Source organism: Amblyomma maculatum, chromosome 1 (genome assembly GCF_055883805.1).
Source record: "Amblyomma maculatum isolate TAMU_Amacu chromosome 1, ASM5588380v1, whole genome shotgun sequence".
Lineage (NCBI taxonomy): Eukaryota > Metazoa > Arthropoda > Arachnida > Ixodida > Ixodidae > Amblyomma > Amblyomma maculatum.
In genome coordinates, this window is record NC_139344.1 from 240782411 (window position 1) to 240804494 (window position 22084).

Consider the following 22084-nt stretch of genomic DNA (forward strand, 5'->3'; position numbering starts at 1 on the left):
CAAGTACAAAGTCCATTTTCTTGTAGCAGAAATCAAGGTGGGTGTTGTTTGTGATGATAGAATCGTGACACTACGTTTGGATTTCAGTGTCTTGGATTATCTTGCCATCATTTCATCATCCTGTTAATGCTGTAGACACAACTATGATACTGAATAGTTGTATAACGTCTATGAGGAGCAGCTCCAGCTCCACAATGGAATAATTTAAAAACCAGCAAGAGATGGTATTAATGGTTAGCTTATCAGGCGTGTCACTGGTTTGCGGAGCTTCTCGCCCAGTATCATTGTACAGGTGTAGTGGGAATCCCTGGAGAGGTGCTATTGAAGAACAATTCACCGATTCTGTGCTTAGTTCTGCTTGGCTATTGAGTGTCTTTCACTGAGCCTGCGTTCAGTTGCAGGACAGTGATGCCTCAGAGGCAGAAGAGGAATGCAAGTTCCCCAGCCCAGTGGCACGCGAGTACATCCTGCGCACCAGACACAGCCGGCCCACACCTGCCTCCAGGCTGACACCCCAGCGCATGTTTTGTGTCATGGCAGGAAATGACTTCCGCCTGGCAGGCGCATTCACTCATGACACAGTTTTTTACTAATAACTAGTTAAGCCTATTCTGAGGTACTCACAGATTTTAACTTTTTGTTTGGTCGTGGCCTGCATATGATCGTGGGCTTTGGTGGTGGCACAGTTTTTTCCATTGGTTGCAAGGCGGTGGTGGCACAACTTGGTTATTGTGAAAAGTTTTTTCTCTCTTTAAACGGCTCTCTTTGTTGTCCTTCGAGCCTAGGTACCACTTTAGGAAACTGCCTTTCTTGCATAATTATGGTATTGATCGCAGAATTTTATATTTTATTGAAAAATATTGCACACTTAAGCTATGGTGGCCATGTTACTTTCTGTGAGGAGTAGCTTACAATACAATTTTTCAGTTCCTTATAGAAGGGTTTTAACTTTATTGTGAATGTGATTTTCATAGGCGAGGTTTTTCTGACCTTCTGAGGACACTGCTGCTGTGTATATGCATGATTCAAGCGCGATGTCTCAATTAACTATACCTGGCTTTTTACACCAGCCTACACTTCATGTGCTCATAGAAGTGCAATTTCTTTTTGTAATAACGTATTGATTAAAAAATTATGAGGTGTCAACGGACATGGTGCCATTGTTTTCATAAAAGAAGGTAACAAAATACCAGTGTGGTGATCACAATGAATTGCCGTGCACACTAACAATGCTCACTGGGTCTTAAAAGTGCAATGTTTGCACTTTCCCGCATTTTGATGAATAATTACGAAAGACCTTTAAGCCCTACTTCTTTAATCGCTTGAGCAATGCAGTGTGACAAAGAGTTGCATTAGTGGCACTCTCATGTGAACACACCATGCTTCTTCCATGCGCTGCCAGTGTTTTGCGGACACTCCAGCTCAGCACATCCCTACAGCATTGTCAGAGCTAGAGCCATGGGTCGTCCAGTCAGGAGAAAAAATAAATTGGACAAGCCTTTCTTTTGGTTACCCATACTTTAGTTCCAAAGAGGCTTGAGAGTTGAGGAAGCAAGTCTAAATTAAGAACTAGGGTGTTGTGAACGAGAGAAGGTAGATACGCATTCAGCTCCTGTAATGCTGCTCAGGATTAGAAAAAATCGTAGCTGGTATCAAATATACTTAGACTGACTTCAAGCCTGTGAAATTCTTCCATTCCAGTCCACCATGCCATTTCAGCATTTGATGCGAGTGATTTGATAGGTTAATGTGAATAGAAAAGAGCAAAGATCCAGTTTCTATGCCACACAAAACTTTCATTGCAGAACTTAGCACCGTGCTTGTCCAGTGAACGCGTTTATAAATTGCGTCAAATGTGAAAACAGCGTAGTTCTCTGATCTGAGTGTACTAGCAATCAGGGTATTGTAAATTTAGAAGTATTGTAAATTTAGAGATGCATTATATACCTGGTTTTGTTAAGGAAAAGATTGTTATTTAAATATATGCTGCAGCATCAGTCTGAACTGCATAGGGACAGAGGCCTCGTCAGGCACTAACTGCCTTTAGCTTCTGTTCCTGCATCAGGCATTGTATTTGTCTGGTGTCAAAAAGTGAAATAAATAAATAGTACTCAAATGTGGTGTGTCAGTAAGCCCACACCTAGGCTGAATATGCCCTTTCAACTCCGCAAGGTCATGCATCAATGCATTCAAGCTTAATGAGTGTGTTCAGTATTGATTGCTCATGGCCAATCATAAGCAGCCCTTTTTAAATGAACAGTTCAGATTTTGCACTTGCGGAATCGAAGAACTGTGAAATAATAATCATCTGTACCGACTGTCACAATGCCCACTTTAGTGCTGCTTGCCTCTAAAATGACTGCAGCCAGACACAATAAAGGTACGGGACTAAATGTTCCACTGACACACTAATGATTGGCGGCCTCTGTTTCTCTATGAAATAGTCTCTGAAAAGGTTTTTGTTCCTTTGATCTTTCTTTCACACTAATTATACTGGATGTTTTTCTTTAGGTACAAATTTTAAGACAAAGGTAAGTGACTTTAGATTTATTTCAGGTCTGGAGCTATGTTGGGAGCTACGGTGGACACCAGGTAAGAGGCAAACTGCTGCAGTTAGTTTGCTAATTAACTAAATACATTAATTAACTTCATAAATTTTCCTTTTAGAGGATATGCTGTATTTGCACAATTGGAGCTTGTCCTCCAAATGGTATAGCCACAGAAGCAAATTTTTTTGAAAAAAATTGTAGCATGCGCTACAAGGCCCACAAATGTGACCCTGATAGGCAGTTTCACACACAAGCACAGCGCCTGTGACGTAGATCACTCCACCCAGAGACTTCGTCACTCTGCTGGCATCACATGAGAGTCAGACAGGTGCACAACAATTCGCTGTCAATTTTGTTTCGAGTGCGGCCTCGCTGATAGCCGCCGTGTCAGTACCCAATATGCACTTGCAGTCCAGCCTCAAAGCACACACTGGCCGACCGATCTACATCGGATACGCCGCTGGCATTGTATTATTGGGTGAAACTGCGTATGAGGGTCACATTTGTGGGCCTTGTAGCACTTGCATCTTTTTTTTTCTAAGAAAAATTTTTTTTTGCGGCTATAGACCATTTCATTGTTCATTGGGCGAGGGAGATGTCAAAAACCCTCCTCTCTGGACAGCAGAGAAACGGTTCCACTACGGCTTCCGCCGTGCTAGCGACAAGTGCAAAATACAGTCCAGTGAGCACTATGCTTATGGAGCTCAGCGACCATTTATTGAAAAGGTGCATACTGTTTGGAGGACGAGCTCCAATTCTGGAAATGCAGCATAACCCCTAAAATGGAAATTTAAAAAGTTAGCATATTTAGTTAATTAGAAGCCTTCTGCATCTTGCCTGGTGTTCACCGTAGGCCCCATATAACCCCAGGGCTAAAATTGATCTAAAATCAGTTACCTTTTTTTTTTTTTATAAATTTTGGACCTTCTAAAAGAAGAAACACCCGGCACTTTATAGGAGGTGTTTAGGTGATGTCACAGACACTATTTTGTAGCGCAGAACACAACTTTAGCACCACAAGTGGCGATCAGGCGATTAGTTATGCCCGCGCTGCACGTAGCATTTCGCCTTGTATTCAAGTGATGTCACTGGCACCATATTGCAATGCAGAGCATAGCTTCAGCAGTGTGAATAGGAACAAATAACGATAAGCCGATCAAATATGCCTGCAGCCTTTCACCATGCTTCATGCACCACAAAATGGCTGCCACTGTGACGTAGGTGCATACTCCCTAAAGCACAGATATTGCAAAAACAAGATATCCAAAGACTTAAAATTTTTTTTTTTAATATTTAGTATCACTTATACTCCCAGTGTCTGTGAAATAGCTTCACATTTCACTGCATATTATATTTGTTGCCAATTGGCAGACATATTTCTGGAAGCAACAGCTGCTATGCACCTCTGATTGATGACTGGGATCAGGCATTTCACTGTCATGCAAGATGAATAAGTAGTCGCCTGTTTATAATGAACAGGTAAAAATCGTCAAAATTTGGTTTGATTGTGAAAGTTTGGTCAATACAAGGACGGCAGCCGGGAGAGACCCTTCTCGAAATTTAGCGCTGTTTTGACGCCACCCAGTGGTTGCAGAAGCCGCAAAAACCAAGTGCATTTAGTTCCCCCAGCACAGCAGTCTCAGCATGCTGAGATGGCAGGCTAAGCAGCAGCTAGGATGGTGTGCCCACACCACAACAGTGTCATGTTAAAAATGGGATGCCAAAATGAGCTATCGCCCTTTTCACTGCCTCCATGACAATGTGAGCATGCCAGATGGCTACAACCAACCATGCCTCTGGTTCTAAGCACTACCAGCGGATGAGAGGCACCAACAGGTACGGGCCACCCTGCTGCCACCACCAGTCACTTGTGTAGTAAGACAAAGCGTGCCACCCACCACCTGAGCGAGCACAGCTAGGTGCACAACAGTTTTATATATTCGTTTTATGGTGAACCTCCTTCAATATAAGTTTGTGCTGGTTCAAAATACTTAGGAGCAGTTTGATATAGCCAGTAAATCTGTGTTTGTTATGATAAGGTTTGGCTGTATTTCAGTGGTAGTTGGTCAAGGCATGTGCTGCTGCACCTACGCTGGCACTGTCCTTAATTACTTCATGTGCACATACTCTCACCACCTGTTCCTTCTGCATTGGCAGTGGTGGGGCCAAAAAAATGGAGCACTTATGCACATGTGCTTGAAAATATCAAATTTCAGCCAAGACCATTGTGGCAGTTTTTCTTTTTTTTTTTTTATGCTTTACTTCACAGTGCAATGTGAATACAATCTGATGTTCAAAGAACCCCAGATGGTCGAAATTTCCTAAGTCCTCCACTACGGCGTCTCTCGTAGCTTGAGTTGCTTTGGGATGTTAAACCCCACGAACCAACCAAACCAACCAACTTCGCTCATTTATGAAAAGGTTACTGGCAAGACTACGCTGAGATTTCTCTACCATGATATTGTGACCAAACTTGCCCTATGTAGAACAGTGTAGAAAAAGTGCGAATTTTTAAAAGATGTGCTTGTGAATATTAAGTAACGAAATTAAAGTATGAGCGCCAACAAGTGGATCTCTGGGCTACACCAAACGCCATTTTCATTATGTGTAGTACCTGGGTAATCACAGCTGTTCTAAATTACTACAGAAAGGCATAGCTATAAAACGAGCTTCTGCGGTAAGGGTATGGCCCAGGAAAATGGCTGTAACTCCCGTTCTTATACATATATTTTGAACTAAGGTATACAGTGTTTATTTCCTCTGATGGTTTCACAACTGTGGTGAGTGTCACATCTCCCTGATAAATAATAAAGTCACAACAGAGGTGTAACAATATCTTGAATTTCTCCACAAATACTTTACTCCCCACTTTATGTAGCAATTGCAGTGGGGATGAAGAAAACAAGAAAGTGAGAAGTATGTTTAATGATGTGCAACATCGTCACTCCTGGTCACTGTGTTTATTTCGTTACAGAGCACTGTGAAACTTGGTGACTTATTTATGAACACTGCAATTTTTTTTTTTCTTTACAAGATCTTAGCAGCAGGAATATCCACCATGAAAGCACCTAATGTTTCATTTTGAGGTACCCACAACTTGAGCGCCCACAATGTCCCTAAGGAAGTAGCACAGCTTTTTGTTTAACATGAAGCATGCGACAGCAGTCAGCATTAGAATGAATGTGTCCTTCATTGTCCTTCACTGCCGATCATGTGCACTCACATTGGTTGGTTACTCATTCAAAGGGCAAGTCATAGCAAACAACTTCCGTAGATGACATGTTTACATGGCACCTTTGTTCAACGTAAGCCAATATGCTTTACACATTCAAGCATTTCGCACAGGGATCATCATAGAGTTTCTTAAGAAGTAGGGGTTTGCAAATATTTAAATTTTAGGATACGAATATGGGACAAAATTGCTTTCGAATTTAAAACTGAATATCTGGTCAGAGAAATAAAAATTGAAAATTAAAAAATAGCAAACACTGTCTTCTTTATTTCAGAATTCACGCGGTATTTGCAAATAAAATTAAACTAGAATTGTACAAAAGTGTATACCGTACTCAAAAATCTAGTATAAATTTTATACAGGATTCCGCACAGCAGTTTTTTGCGCAGGCAGAACCTGCATAAAACTGAGTGAAACTTTCATATCGCTGATGAATACAGCAAGCTTTCATTAATTCGGCCTTCAAGGGACCAAAAAAAAAAAAAAAGCCTCAATTAACTGAAAGCTCGAATTATTGAATGGGCCTGAAAAAAAAACCGCTATAGACAGCTTGCGTCACAGTAATTTTACCTGATGAACACCTGTATGTTGGATGCCTGCATTTGAAATGAAACCGAAGAAAGAAAGACTTTTTTTTTTTCCTGATTTCAACAAGTGCTTCGCTTTGCGCACACTGTCAGGAAGGTCCCTCTTCACAAAATGGCCTCTTCACATTTTGAGGAAGCTTCACTGCACAGCCCATGCGGTCAAGCATTGCGGTGAAGCGTGCAGTGCGGGGAAACTGCGGCGAATTTAGAAATTTTCGGCGCATTTGGAAATTTTCGAATACGAATCGAATAACAAACATATTCAATTTGTATTCAAAATTTAGAATATTTGCACACCCCTATTAAAAAGCCCTCTTTCCATATGTGTGTGCATGCCAGGAAAATTCCCCTGACCTGGTGCACTGGCATAGCATGCTGACTTTTATTTTCCACAAGCCCAAAGTAAGGATGATATCGAAACATGTTACCCATCTCATTTGCATCAACATGGGCCAAAATCTGATAATGCATGCCAAAATTAGCTGTTACTGTCAAGTCTGGTACTAAGTACAGACCTTTTCACCAGCCTCAGCTTTCCCTGTGCTATGAGCACGGCCCAGTATTCGATATGGCAGCATGACGACCAGTTTTTGAAAAGGTCTATAGGAGGCATCACTATGTGGGAACGTGATGCAGTGCTGAATACTAGGCAATAACAGAACAAGAAGCCCTATAATGAAGTGCATTGTAGTAGATGCTCATTCCATTAGTTGCAGAGGCTTTAGTATGTCTGTGAGGTTGTGTGAAAAACTAGTGAATAACTATATTCCAAGGTTGGCCAGTAGCAACATCAGGCAGCATCAAGCAGTAAACTTTTATGTTCGCTGGTGAACTAATTATTTAACACCATATAATGTACTTGTTTCTGATGCATGAGCCTAGGGCAGGTTTGAATGTGGTATAAGAGTATTATAAGAGAGCTGTGATTGGATGACAACGTGACTTTACAATGCGCACTGAAACGGTTTTATGTTAATACAATGATTAAGATATAACTAACTGTAACCCCAAAGATATTGGTCACCACCATGTCCCTCCATGTCCCAGATGCAGCTATGTGAAATTAACAGACCTGTTTTGGTTATGAATGTACTGTTATTTTACTGATTATTAAAAACATATTGAAGATTTAAGATGAGTTCAGTCATGTCAGCTGTGGTCATTGTGTGGATGTTATTCACTCCAGGTTTGTGCAAACTTGTGATGTCCAAAGGCACTTGTAGAAAGGCACACATTAGCTAGCACTAATGAATTAAGACAGCAATTATTTATTGGTCAAACTCTCTTGACAATTTCCATTTGGCATTTTCTGCATATATTCTGCCTCCTGGACATTGCTTAAAATGTTAGTGTGCCTAAGAAAATGAAGATGCAGAGTAGGTCTAATTTTAAAAGCCGAGAGCATTCAGATGTGCAGACCTCATAATACAGCAAGTTCTAAACTTTTGCGTCTAAAAGCGATTTAACTGCCTATTAAAATTTTGCTGATGCTCCGCTCTCCACTGCACTTTGCACGGCTGGTGATAGTTGAAGTTCCTCACTTCCATGCCACTAGACCTGCTTGCTTCCACGTATCTGCCATGGGACCCATCCTGAAATAAACTGCAACTGGCTCTACTTTTCTGTTTCCACACGAACCCTACTAAGGTGTGTTGGAGCAATATAAGAGTGGAAGTGGTGCAACCACAACTAAAGTAGTGGGCTTGTTATGCCAGTGTTCTATGCAGCATTAGATTGTATGAACATTGGCAGATATAACAATACAATCGTTCACTGCTACCGGGGGGGAAAAAAAACGAGCAGTACAGTGGGCGACTTTTGCAAAAAGGGACACCTTGAAGCCCTAGAGAGCAACAGAGCTGTGCTAGGGTAACTTGCACTGAAACAGCTACCATTAGAGCCTGTCCATGGGGTACACACAGATGCCAAAGCATGTGCTTTTAAACTGGTGCAAACAAGTGCAGACCACTTTAACTGTTTTTGTGTCAGGCGTATATGACAGTCCAAAGAACGATATGGTGATGCCTACAGAGAACATTTGGGAAAGGTCCACAGTTTAGGCACTGGAGTTGTCGATCAAGTCAGCCTGACAGATTTCAGACACAGTATCATATTATATCAGCCATCACTAGCAAAACATTTTTAAAAATCACCAAATGCAAGATTGAAGTTGCGAATTTGAGTGATGTTATCCTTAATATATAGTAGTTAAGGGTTTACAGGGAAACAAAGGTAATTTAAAAGGCATCCAACCAGTGCATGACCACCATAAGCTTCCCTCTTGCGTTTATCTGGTGCAACCTGAAACATTTCTTTATGTACAGGCAACCTTGCTCTCAATGCAAGACCCATCTATGGTTGCTTTTCTGTGAAGGCTTATTTCTAGCTTGTAAATCCACAAAAAGGCTATGAGGCATGCATAAGTACCAATCAACTTCTAATGTTCAAAATTATTTTCAGCCAGCCTCCTGCCAGTATCTGCCTAGAGGCTCGAGCATACTGCAAGTCCAATCACTCTCACACAACTGGGTCAATTTGTTACCAGGACAACCATAACTGCAATGCAGCAAATAGTGCACAGTCTTCTAGTGCCACGAGTGCTGCCACAAACACTCATGTCATAGTAGTAATGAATCACAAACAGCAGCGAGAAACAAAATTCACAATGGGGCAGCAATCACATACGTATAGATAATCAAGTTTTTTGGATGCAGCTTTGCTCAGTATGTGCATGAGATTTATGTTCAGGCATAAAGAACACATCAAACGGCAATTTCATTTCAATATTTCAGAAAAACACTTGTTTTCTACTGAAGCCAAATTCTGGATGTGCATATAGTAACTACAGTACAACCCTTTTATAGTAAAGTCACTGGAACCAGCAAAAATCTTTACTATATCAGGGTCTTTACTATATCAGTTGTTGGTGATGACATGGTCTGATCCTAAGATGCTGTCTGGTAGTTAAATGAGCACTTACTGAACACATCTTGCTGCTTAATAAAAAGAAAAAAAAAAAACTCTGAAATACCTTCCACCTCTCTGTTATCATCTCTTGGCGCAATTTTTTTTTCAGTTATAAAAATGTGTTACGTCTTGTGGAAGTACCTCTTAAGCATGAGGACAACGTGGCTACGAATACAACTAAGTTTGATTTCATGTGAAAAGCAAAGCCTTGCATGAACACAGTGTTACTTTTTGCCATTTCTGTCTCTTAAAAGGCGACATATGATAAATGCGTGTGGCAGTCAAGTGCTGAAAGACCGCACACGCTGCACCTCCACTTTTTGCCTCCGCTACCTCATGTTTCGTGCTGCACAGTGCTGTGAATGTTTGCCCGTTTCTTCCCCTTCCCTATTTTTTGCTGCACTTTACCACAGACCGCGCCACCTCCTGTCTATGTTTGTAGACAGCTTTACTTTCTTTTTTTTTCTTACGCACTGCATGCTTTCCCTCATGGCTTCGAGGCCTCCATAAAGTAGGCTTCTTCTGAGTGCTGCTAAGCCTAGTGGTAAAGCCACCTAAAGGAACACTCTGTTATTTTTATGTTTTCAAATACAAAAACTCTTTGCCTCACGATTCTAGGCAGTGCACGGGCGGCGATGTCATATCGTAGGAGTCGTCGCCGCAGCCAGGCGCACTTTAACCGATTTTTACCAAAAATGTCTTTACTATATCAGAGTTTTTACTATATCCGAGTTTACTATAGTGAGGTTTTACTTACTACCATCATAAGTCCCAAGGTGTCAGTCATTTTTCTGTAACAGCATAATACATACTCTATCCATTGAAAATGAATATTTGATGCCCTCACACACCTCAATCAAGTGCATTCATAATATATCTACCTTGTTACTTTAGTATACTATGGTGAATAGGATACACTCATAGTGTAAACAAAAGAAATATACTGCAATATTCAGGTGTACACTAAAAGTTTTACAACTCACTGTTGCAAAATACATGCAGATGCATCTGGGGGCCACAGGACTCAATGCATCGTTGTAATGCACTGTTCTTAATTTTTGAGCCCTACTATGAACGACTGGCGGTAGGGAAAAAACAGTCGGACGTTGCACCAGTGACAAAGGACGAGGTCAAGAAAGCATTAGAAACTATGAAAAGGGGGAATACAGCTGGAGAGGATTAGATAACTACAGATTTGTTAAAGGACGGGGGATATCGTGCTAGAAAAACTGGCCACCTTGTATACGCAGTGCCTGGTGTCATCGACGGTACCGGAACCATGGAAGAATGCAAACATTATCCTCATTCATAAGAAAGGGGACTCTATATAGTGGCTGCACAGCAACTATAGTTCTGCATAAAGAAAGTAATAAAATTCCCATAAAGAAAGGTGTTAGGCAAGGAGACACGATCTCCCCAGTACTATTCACAGCTTGCTTAGAGGAAGTATTCAGAGACTTGGAATGGGAGCAGTTAGGGATAAGGGTAGATGAAGAACACCTCAGTAATCTGCGATTTGCTGATGACATTGCCTTGCTGAGTAACTCGGGGGATGAACTGCAAATAATGATTGATGATCTAGACCGGAAAAGTAGAAAGGTAGGCTTAAAAATCAATATGCAGAAGACTTGGTAATATTCAACAGCCTCGGGAAGGAATAGCAGTTTACGTTAGGTAGCGAAGCACTGGAAGTAGTAGACGAATATGTCTACTTAGGACAGGTAGTAACCGCAGATTCGGACCATGAAAAGGAAATAACAAGAAGAATAAAATTGGGATGGAGCGCATTTGTCAAGCACTCGTAGATTATGACTGGCAGCTTACCGGCATCGCTCAAGAGGAAAGTATACAACAGTTGCATCTTACCTGTACTCACCTATGGGGCTGAAACGTGGAGGCTAACCAAGAGGGTTCTACTTAAGTTGAGGACAACTCAGAGGGCTATGGAACGAGAAATGGTAGGGGTAACATTAAGAGATAAAAAGCGTGCTGAGTGGGTCAGAGAAATAACTCAAGTTACTGAAATTCTGGTGGAAATTAAAAAGAAATGGGCATGGGCAGGGCATTTAGTGCGAAGAAAGGATAACCGATGGTCGCTTAGAGTAACAAACTGAATTCCAAGGGAAGGAAAGCACAGCAGGGGGCGGCAGAAAGTTAGGTGGGCGGATGATGCAGCTAGCACAGAACTGGGTTAATTGGAGAAATATGGGAGAGGCCTTCGCCCTGCAGTGGGTATAGTCAGGCTGATGATGATGATGAACAACTGAAGTCCTATTCAGCTTCTGTTGAACAGAAACCAAGGGCAGTCAATGAAAACAATTTCACACTGATCGCTCGATAGCCCATCATGTCACCACTTACCACTGTTAGCATAAGCCTGACAGTTTAAAGCGCTAACCGCATAAGGCGACAATTCGCGGCGACGTCGCATAGTGGGCTGAGGGCCGCCAAAGCATTGCCGCTTGTCGCTGTCGCTCGGGTTCTGGGTTTTTAGAAAATTTCGCGTGTTGCCCGGAAGCAGCTTGCTAGGCAGCCAATCACGGAAGGCTTTGGGGTAGTCAACTTTCGTTCTGGCTTTTATTTTGCGAGCGAAGTTTGTTTTTCTAGTACAGTTTGAGTGAAGAACCTGCAGGCGCTCACTTCGTCTGATCCGTGCATATATGAGCGCATCGAGACAATACTTAAAAGCTTTGTAGGTAATAAAGGAAAAGAAAGGCTAGGAGCGGGAGAAAATCACTGCTTGCAATGCAACTCTGCTTCGCAGTGTAGTAGCACGCCGCTGTGCTGTGTCCCTTTAAAACGTGATGGGTTACAAAACATTTCATCAGTGTCTTATCATATTTCATGCTGTTTAGTGTTAGAAGCGGGATATAGTGTAACTGTACTCCCCTTGAGCGAATGACGAGGCAGCGCTAACAGAGCAACGCTGAAAATGTGCCTCCCTGTCACCAAGTCCTATTAAGGGTGGCGACAACGGATTGGCGCAGGAACTGCCGCTTTCAACCATCAAGGCAAGAATTTTCCGGTTGCAAGAAGTAGAATGGTCAATATCAGCGACGGCGAGACGCGCCTTGGAATGGACATCACAAAAGAAAGCCGGAAAGAAATGCGGGGTTGCTCGGCCGGTCAGCGACAGCGGTCAACGACGGGCCATCGGGATCAAGTGTCTCCTGAGTGCCCTCAATGTGGCCACGCAAAGGTCTCTTCTGAGAAGTGGAACGGAGTGACAGACGGGGTCGTCTGACTACACTTCTCCAATTCCTCTTGCTGACGGTGCGCGGCGGCCCGTTCGACGCAGGTGTGTCCCAGACTAGGAGAATCCGGAAGACACAGAGCTCCTCGTGTGCTGCTATCTACACGACCCCAATGGCTTCCTCCTCACCACTAAGTCTAAACTCTTTTGAGGAGGGCGTGTCTGCAAGAGTTACAGTGTGTTAATGTGAGTGACATTAAAGTGATAAGGACACTCCCTCCACGACGAGCCCGCCCTTCACCTACGAAGCCTGGGGAAACAGGAACCCTATAAAACTGTGTGTGTGTGTTCGAGCCTAGTTAGTTCTTCTCTGCTCCTTCCAAAAATGTAAACAGTTTTCGTCCTTCTGCTCCCAACTCCTTCGCTCAGCGGCAATTCTTCCTGGGTGGAGCGGGCGTCGATGCGGCCGAGGATCCATCCAGCAGCACTCAAGTCCCACCTCCACCAGTCCCGTTGCTCCGTGCGGTATGCACCAGCGGCAACGAGAGGCGTTGGCGGCAGTGGCTCGCGATGCATCGCCAAGGATTGTCGCATCATGCGGTTACCACTTAAGGTGTTTCCGGTGGTCATGGTTTTGTGCAAGGTTCTTGCCTTCAGAATACCTTCAAAGAAATTACACTGAGCAAATAAGTTACTTGAATCAACTGAAAATTTTATCTTTTGTTTAAATTAACATTCATTATCCTCACACTTATCCAATAATGCATGGCACTTGGAACACAAAAACATAGCCGTCTTCATCGATAGATAAAAGCAGTAGCCAATTGGCTTTTGCACTAAATATTTAGCACAGAGCTTCACACTTTTGGAGCAGATAAACTCTAGCATGGCTTCACAGGCATCATCCATGTGGGCATCTGAGCTTTCTAACCAAAATCAAATGTACACACCAACATTCGCTCCCACTGAAGCTGAACTAAGCAACAACCACAGGTCAGCTTCCTAAATGTGTGGAATATGCCCACAATTTAAAAGCTGGTGTGCTTTCCTCGCATCTTGTACTTAGATTTCTGGTGGGAATTCTTGTAACCAAATGTTACTGCTGGAATAATGTAGACAAATCTGTAATTGGTTGAGCTTCTAGCCTTTTACCTTTATACAGTTTAACAGAATCTACATGTGCTTTGCCAGTATCAACACAGTGGGGGCATGGAAATGATAATACATATTTTGCTCACCTCACTGTTCACTTCATAATTAAATTGCATTTTGAAGATGAAGTCTGAAGACACTTTTTCTGGTATCAAAGTGGCATGCACTAAATCTGTAAACATGTAGTTTGCTTGCCCAGGTGCAGGAAGTAACCTGTAAGTAAACAGATATCTAGATAATTGAATATGGAAACAATAATCTGTTATTTTTTAGCATTTTGAAGATGAAGTCTGAAGACACTTTTTCTGGTATCAAAGTGGCATGCACTAAATCTGTAAACATGTAGTTTGCTTGCCCAGGTGCAGGAAGTAACCTGTAAGTAAACAGATATCTAGATAATTGAATATGGAAACAATAATCTGTTATTGTTTAGACACAAAGCACAATATCTGGCACCAGGTTACTTTAATCTTCACTTGCACAGTTGTCAATATTGTGAGTTCCTTCTCTTAATTCCCAGGCGAAAATCGTAACTGGTCTAAATGGTTTAAGGAACAATTTCCAGTTGATACCAGTTATATCCCGGTTTAATCCCAGTTTGATCCAACTGGGATCTAACTGGTATCAACTGGGAATTGTTCCTTAAACCATTTAGACCAGTTACGATTTTCGTCTGGGAAATGTCACCATGCAGGGCCAAGTGTGAGGCCAAGAAGGTTTCTTGAATGTTCATGCTGAGCAACTCATAGCCACCTGAGTGTCGCAACCTGAGCCACATGGTCAGATGGAAAGTGCACACTGGGCAGTCCCTCCTCCTGGGCCACTTGCTGATGAGGTGGCATGGGAACCACACTCTCTCGTATCAGCTGCATGTAGTCGTAGAAGATGTAGTCCAAGCAGCCCTGGAAGCCCTTGGTGTAGTTGGTGTATGCCGGTGTACCGCACGCACTTGCAAGAGGAATGTGCTGCTCTGGCTCCAGGCCAAACACAGCTTCCTCTTCATCTGCACCAATGCGCCATTTTGTTTGAGATTATGTGGTTGAAGAACGTGAGTGATGGGAACAAAAAATGCAGCACACTGTAAACCAAGGGTCACTTGCTATGGCAAAATTGGAAGAATGACGAACACTAATGTAGTTCAACTAAGCATCTACTGATGCTGTTAGGCCCCCCCTGAGAATGTTCCTAATTACTGTGGAAGTGGTCTTCAGTGCAAGCTGTTTCAAGCGTACAAATGCCTAACACTGTGTTCGTCAGCTTTAAAGAGTAAGCAACCAACATATATATCATGACCGTGTACCTTAGCCATGCACAGGCATGTTGTGTAACTAACACAGGCACATAAAAACAACCACAGAGAAAATACAGGGACACAAGAGCTCACTTCAACTTCTTAACCCCAGAAAGCAAATACACAGGGAAAAACAAAATATATGCAGAAAACCAGAAAAACACCAATGCCACAAAGGATTACAAAAAAAAAAAATAGAAATAAAAATAATATAAACAATATAAAAGAAAAAAACAAAAACCCGGCATACACGCTGTAAACCAGTGTCCAAGTGTCCAACAAAACAAACAACACCCGTGTGTCCACAACCCAACACTCGAAATATGACTCCCAAATCACTTTCAAACTCTGAAATGAAACAATACCTGAGAAAATGGAAATCTGAGTACATAGAATGTAGCTGCAAAATACAGGACGCTGTATCAAAACCATCGCCTCCCTCAACAATATAACAGACCAAGTCGCCAGAATCACCTGGAGAGTCAGCAGCAAAAAGAAAGGCATGAGAGCAGGACACACTTAAACTCAGACAGCCTCGTCATGAGCAGAACGTACAGCCTTCCGTACCACGAACTAAACAAGCAAGAGGTCCTACAAACTGACACCATACTAGGCAAAGTTTACAAAGAACTACGAGAAGTGCAATGCAGCATGCAACTAGACAGACTCATGCAAATAAGAACGGGAAGACACCTAATGCAGAAATTAGGGCTACCCATGGCCACACAGAAAGACAAGGAACTGATTAAGGATGAAAACAGAAACAACATAAGGGTAAGACCCAGACACATGGACCCCAATCTGCGCCGTGAAAGAAGACAAGCTAGAGTCGGAGCCGGCAAGACACAATGACAGCAGTGAAGTGCGCCATCCACCGAGGATCGACTACGGCACACAAGTGACTGGTGAGGGTCAGGAACACCTCAAATATATGGCAAATAAAAGTTTTTTTCTATCCATCCATCCATCTGCATAACAAACGCACACCGAGTTCACATTTTCAATCTATCGGCTAACATAAGCGATCCTTAAAAAATCTAATTCCTCCTGCAACACCACCACAGGTGGACAACTGATGCAAATATCGCCATGATTCTCTATAAAAAAAAAAACTTCCATAATTACTCTCTCAAATTTATCTGTATGACTAAAAAGAATTATTGTGCTCTCAAAAACAAGGTTACATCCACATAACAACTATACTTTGCAAGATCAGTCGATGATGCAGAAGAATTATTGTCACAAGGGTTCAAGAGAAGAGCCACGTTGCCTGGAATGGCATAACATGAGGGGCCACAACGAAAGAGTACGCAAAAACAGTGAAGATAGCTTGCACACAACTCACCTGTGCAGAAAGAACACTGATGCCCGTGTGCACCCATGTGAACCGAGGTATGTGCAGGGCCCTTTGATTATGGGTTTTATTTTTTCCAGAATTCAGGGGGGTGAAAACTGGACACTGGTCTATCGCCCTAGTTCAAAACCAGGTAGACATCGGATTGTGCAGGAAATTGTACAGTAATTTTTCTTCTAGAGTTATTTTTGACAGTGAAAATAAAGAACTGCACAAGCACTTATTTTGATTCAAAGTGTAAAATGCTCTACCTAATAAGGCGGGGCTACCACGGTGGCCATCTTGGTATTAGTTCAAATTCTGCCACGAGGCTACGCCACTGATTCACGAGTGAGAAAGTGCTTACCGGTCTTGCCCCCAGTGGCCCCGAGCGGCCTAACCTTAGCTGTGGGTTTTCAAAACCCCATTCTTCTCCCCGCCGTGTGCAAGGGGCAACGTTCACCTGCTCCAAGCTTGCCTACAGTGGATAGTTGGACTGCGGGGTGCTAGCTTGCCTTACCGTGGCCGAACTCGAGCGACAGCAGCGACGCACACCCCCGCCGCTCGATCCGGTCATGGCCGAATGCGTAACATAAATAAAAAGGACGTCAATCGTCACCTTTTTTTGTTGCTGTTCCTTGTTCTTGATAGAGTGGAAGCTTGAGCGAGTTCGTGATACATCGTCGACATACTTTCACGATAGCTCAAGTGGATACCAAAAAAGGAAAAAGTGCTATATCATGCAAAATATTTCTGTGGCCAACGTATACTATACTTTGACTCACAAGGTGTTTGCACCACTGCAGAAGGCAGGGGTGCCCTAGCCTATTCAAAAATGCACTGTAATAGGTAATTGTGCCCCGACGCGCCCCTCGCCCCATGAATTGGTGAGGGCGACAGTGGGAGCACAATTGCCTATTATAGGTGGTGGTGGTAGTAGTGGTTATTTATTGAATAATCAAACAAAAGGAAGGAAAAGAGTGCTGCCTGCCGTGGCAACTGCCATCTAAAATCTGAAGCACCCAAGCTGCGACTGACGGGAAAGCAAAGGGATAGGGCGGCAGCGACAGCAGGCAAAGTGCAGAGGGGAGCGATGGCAAGAAAGAACAGGGGTAGCTTTGTACATCATTTACAAAATACAAAAAAAAAAAAGGAAAATGAGTTCGCATCGCTCACAAGTGTCCGAGCCTATTGGTCTATGGTGGCCCAGCCTTTCGCAGTACTGCAAACATTTTGCGAGACGAAGTATACATCTCTGGCAGTTTGAAATCGACACCTGTAATGCGTCTTTACTTTCATGCCCATCTTTTGCGCTGTTATCCAAGCTCTCTGGTGCAGAACTACTAGCATCAAACATTATTACGTATAGTTGTAATAAACTCCTTTTCAATAAACAGTCATCATTGTCTTTTTTTTTTTTTTGTTCGGGCTTTTCCAACTGGACGCCTTACTCGATCAAGGGCGTGGTGTTAGAAGCCCGTGAAACAACTGGTTCTTAGCACAAGGAGGCGTAGCCACTCAAAATTGAAACACGAACAGCGCTGTAAGTGAAGGGACGACGGGGTGAAAAAGTTCCTGCAGCAAACCCGAAGTGAAGTCTCGAAGACCATAAGTTGTTCAGTTTCCTGCATGAAATCCCAGCGGCACTGCTTTGGTTAGCAGACAAACGTGGTAGTTATGGCAGCCAAATATACTCTCTGCCAAAAGGCTTCAGGAAATAAGAGACACCACCCCGATATGTGGTCTCATCTTTCCCTTGATCCCTTCACAAATATTCCACTCAGCCGCGGGCCCACCTAATAGCAATTCAGTGTGAGTTCATCATAGGGCTGGTGAGATAACTCTGGAAAAAGCATGAGCTGCAAATATTCATAATATATTTTTTTTTCATATGTTATTGCATTTCGGAGATGCGGGCATGAGGATGAACATTTGCGCCTTTCTATGAAACAAGTGGAAAGCTACCCCATGCTGCTTGAAATAGAGCCAAGGCCGGGATTCCCATGAGGCTATATCAAGCTAGCAAATGGAAAAGTTGTGAACTACTGAGCGTGCACAAAATAGTGCAACCTTCAGTGTACTGCCTCAGTTATCGCTAAATGAATGACAATGAATAATGATTACCGATTTCCCGCCTGGTAGGTACAGGTCACCATACAGGAGCAGCAGCATTTGAAGATATTTAGCAGACAATAACATGCTCTCATCGCTAGAAGCCGACAGTGACAAAATGCATTTTCAGAAGTGAGTACACAATTACTGCACAAAGAGTGTTATGGTAGGCAAAGGAATTTGAATGGCTGTCGCGACGTTGGTATTGGTGCCGTGATAAAAAAAAACAAAGGCATGGCGCTGGCAGGGGACATCTTTCACCTGACATGGCCGAGCACTGATTCGTTGATATCAAAAAGTTGTGAGTAGACTCAGTGCACTATACTGGCAAGGAAGCCATGACTGTTTCACAACATATGACACTGCCCGGAAAAATTGCAAAAAATTGAAACCTAACGTTCACTACAGACAACGTTCCAACATAATTTAACGTTGCGAAACGGACAATTTCAAGTGGCATTCGGTAACTACAACCGGTGAAAGAGTCGCATACCGCAATAATTTACAGACATGGGATCTAACTGCAGGGCCTGAAACGCACAGCACAATGCCAAGAAACAAAGCAAAAGTATCATTTCTCGTCCTGAGAATTTTCGTTTATTAGCTTCAGAGCGGGCAATTTCGCCTTTGGAAAAAAAAACACACTTTCCGGCTATTCTGCAACTGCAAAATATGTTCATATTGGGCTACATTTCACACACACCCACACACACAAAATATATTATATATATATATATATATATATATATATATATATATATATATATATATATATATATATATATATATATATATATATATATATATATATATATATATATATATATATATATATACATAGCAGTGCAAGTCCTAGCAAAATATGTCCTACATTTGCAGCGTTTTGTGCTAACTGGCAAAACCGAGTAAAAGCTACTAAATGTGGGTCACACAGCAGAAATCAAAATAGAACGAACGTGCTCATTGAATTTTCGGGACAGAGCTGAGGTGCTTATACTGCTCCTACTCTATGAAAAAAAATGTGTAAAGTAAAATTGCTTTTTGAATGCACAAGTCCACCTGTCGAAACGTTGGCTCTGCTTCCTAACTGAGGCTCCCCCTCTACCCTTGCTCAGTGTTCTTTCAAACGACGAGAAAGGACTTTCTGCCAGAACCCAGCAAACCTTGCACAACAAAAGCACGCAAAAATGCTCGGTTAGCCAATGGGCTTAGCGTCTTTGACTGCCTCCTGGACAGAGTTGAAAAAGAGTAAGCCGGTGAGTTATTTGTGTGTATATAGCGTAACAGAACAAGCAAGAAATCACATACAAGCACGGAGAACCCCATATGAATGAACCCCATATGCTGGGCCTCAATTTCTGGGCAAAAAAAAAAAAAAACAAAAAAACAAAAACAAAAAAGAGCTTTAAAAAAAATTATGTGGTTCAAAACAAACCCCCCAACTTCCCGTTGCAATACTGACCAATAAATCCACCACTAATATGCGAGCAGCTACACATGCCCTAGCTCTAAAAGTTTCCAGCCACTGCTTCTGTGCCTCTTGTGCATGTTACAGGCAAATGCTTCAGCTGCATCACCAATCTGCACCTTGACACAGCAAAACCAATCTCCTAGCCAGTATGTGCCACTAAGCAATGTTGAACAAAGCATATTGAGATAACAGAGGCACTGGGATTGTGACACTAGTAGTTTTGTAACAGTAATTAGTACATGGCTGTTGTGTCTAAGTTAGTGACTGTGGCCTGCTTGTAACGGTAACCATTGTAACCATTAGCTACAGCACACCTTGGCTTGCCTTTGAACATAGTACATGGCTGTTTCTGTGTGTCCAAGATGGTGATCGTGGCCTGCTTGTAGCGGTAACCATTAGCTCCAGCACACCTTGACTTGCCTTTAAACAAAGTTTATTCAGCACATCCTGCACCTCACTAGAAGAGAGAGTAACCAAGAGCATTTTCAATTTCCACAATCACAGCTGGCTGTACTTTATACAAATCTTTGGGGCTTCCCGCTTGCACAACTCAGGTCAGTATGCTTCAATTTTTGGAAATGAGTTCAGGCATTTGTGACCTCTCTACGGTAAGCCGTATCTCCTGATGAAGTAGGTCATTAGATTCATTCGGCTAAATGCGATTTTGCAGACACCTTGTGGGTATGTTATCATATAGAGAATACTTCATCACGGATGCTGATCATGACTGCATACATGTGAAGTGGTTATGTTAGCCTAATTCACAACAGAACTGTTCTTTAAACCACATAACATCACATGTAAATAAACACTGACTACTATGCCAGAGCGTGTCAAGACTGCATCTTGTTTGTGTAAAGACCTACTCCAAAAGGTAAAGTGGCAGTCCATCACTGCAGTCATATCTTCCTTGTTTCTGCAAACAAGGCATCATTCCATTTGCTCATCAATTTAAACACCTTCACATTGCAGGAAAAAAAAAAAAGAATCACTGCAGTCATATCTTCCTTGTTTCTGCAAACAAGGCATCATTCCATTTGCTCATCAATTTAAACACCTTCACATTGCAGGAAAAAAGAAAGAAGCCAGTATTTTCAGAAGTCTGTCTGATTCATATGGAAACTATTTTCTGCAGGGTAGACACAGCTGAATAACTTACAGAATTACAGAATTGTCAAAGCTTATAGTAACAGTATAAAATCTGTCTCTCTCTCTGTCTCTCTCTCTCTGTGTGTGTGTGTGTTGTGTGTGTGTGTGTGTGTGCGTGCGTGCGTGCGCATAACTTTATTGAGATGCCGGCAAACGACGGTTTAATGCGTCGCGATGCTGGCCAAGCGTCAACCGGGGTTTATGCCCTACTCTGCATTACCTCATTTTGGTCCGTTTGTGGTGAATCTAACTAGCTCCTTATAACTGCAAACATTACTACTAGACACACACTGATAAGCACATATTTTAGCAGCCACCAGTGGGAAGGTTTTCATTTGCCATGAGTATTGGTCCTTACTGCCACCACAAGAATGACTTGTGCAAGGCACAGAAACTTAAAGAAAAATAAATCACAAAGAGGGGTTTATCATAATCATATTCCCCATACCAACAAGCAGGGAACCATTCAACAAGTCTTGGTACCTGGCAAAGTTGTGTGCATTTGCTGTAAGCTCATAGTTTCATCCCGTGGTAGAAAGAATGGAGAAGTATTTTTCTTTCTTTCAATGGGGGGGGGGGGGTTAGTAAATACAACTAACATACAATTTATTTGTGTTAGTACACCATAGTGTGAATTATGGTGTAATTCAAATTAACAAAATATTTTTTACTCCGTTTTCTAGTGTCCCAATGTACTTCCTTTTGACACCCCACTCTTTCAATCATTCATTCATTATTTAATGCGTATTTTGCAAAATACAAACAAACATTGATGGACCCATAGCCATTGGCTAGTAACGGGTCCATAATCAACATAGGATACAGAATAAATGCAGCCCACAAACAAATGAGACAAGAAATACAATCCATAACACAATAATTCATAACATGCATAGTTTATACAAAAATAAATATAAAGTTACACATCATCCACAATATTTCTGAAAAAAGAACCTCTTTAAGGCAGGAGTAAAATTAGGGGCTTGTTTTATATTTAGTGGCAAAGAATTCCAAATTAGAGTGCCAATAAATTCTATGAGCATTTTTC

General features: G+C 42.2%; 2 protein-coding genes across 3 annotated transcripts in view; one reads left to right on the forward strand and one right to left on the reverse strand.

The window, feature by feature from the left end:
• Positions 1-7506, forward strand: part of Rab3GAP1 (RAB3 GTPase activating protein subunit 1) — a 257376-nt gene extending 249870 nt beyond the window's left edge. Inside the window, exon 24 of one of the 2 annotated variants that reach the window (XM_084590698.1) lies at positions 396-7506. In XM_084590698.1, the coding sequence (XP_084446824.1) occupies positions 396-593 (198 nt within the window). In that variant the 3' untranslated portion in view covers positions 594-7506. The remainder of the gene's footprint in view (positions 1-395) is intronic. The other variant, XM_084590699.1, reaches the window with a different exon arrangement.
• A 6622-nt stretch (positions 7507-14128) lies between these two features.
• LOC146206048 (2',5'-phosphodiesterase 12) overlaps positions 14129-22084 on the reverse strand; it is a 46188-nt gene continuing 38232 nt past the window's right edge. Inside the window, exon 8 of the mRNA XM_084590703.1 lies at positions 14129-14683. Coding sequence (XP_084446829.1) covers positions 14424-14683 — 260 coding nt within the window. The 3' untranslated portion in view covers positions 14129-14423. The remainder of the gene's footprint in view (positions 14684-22084) is intronic.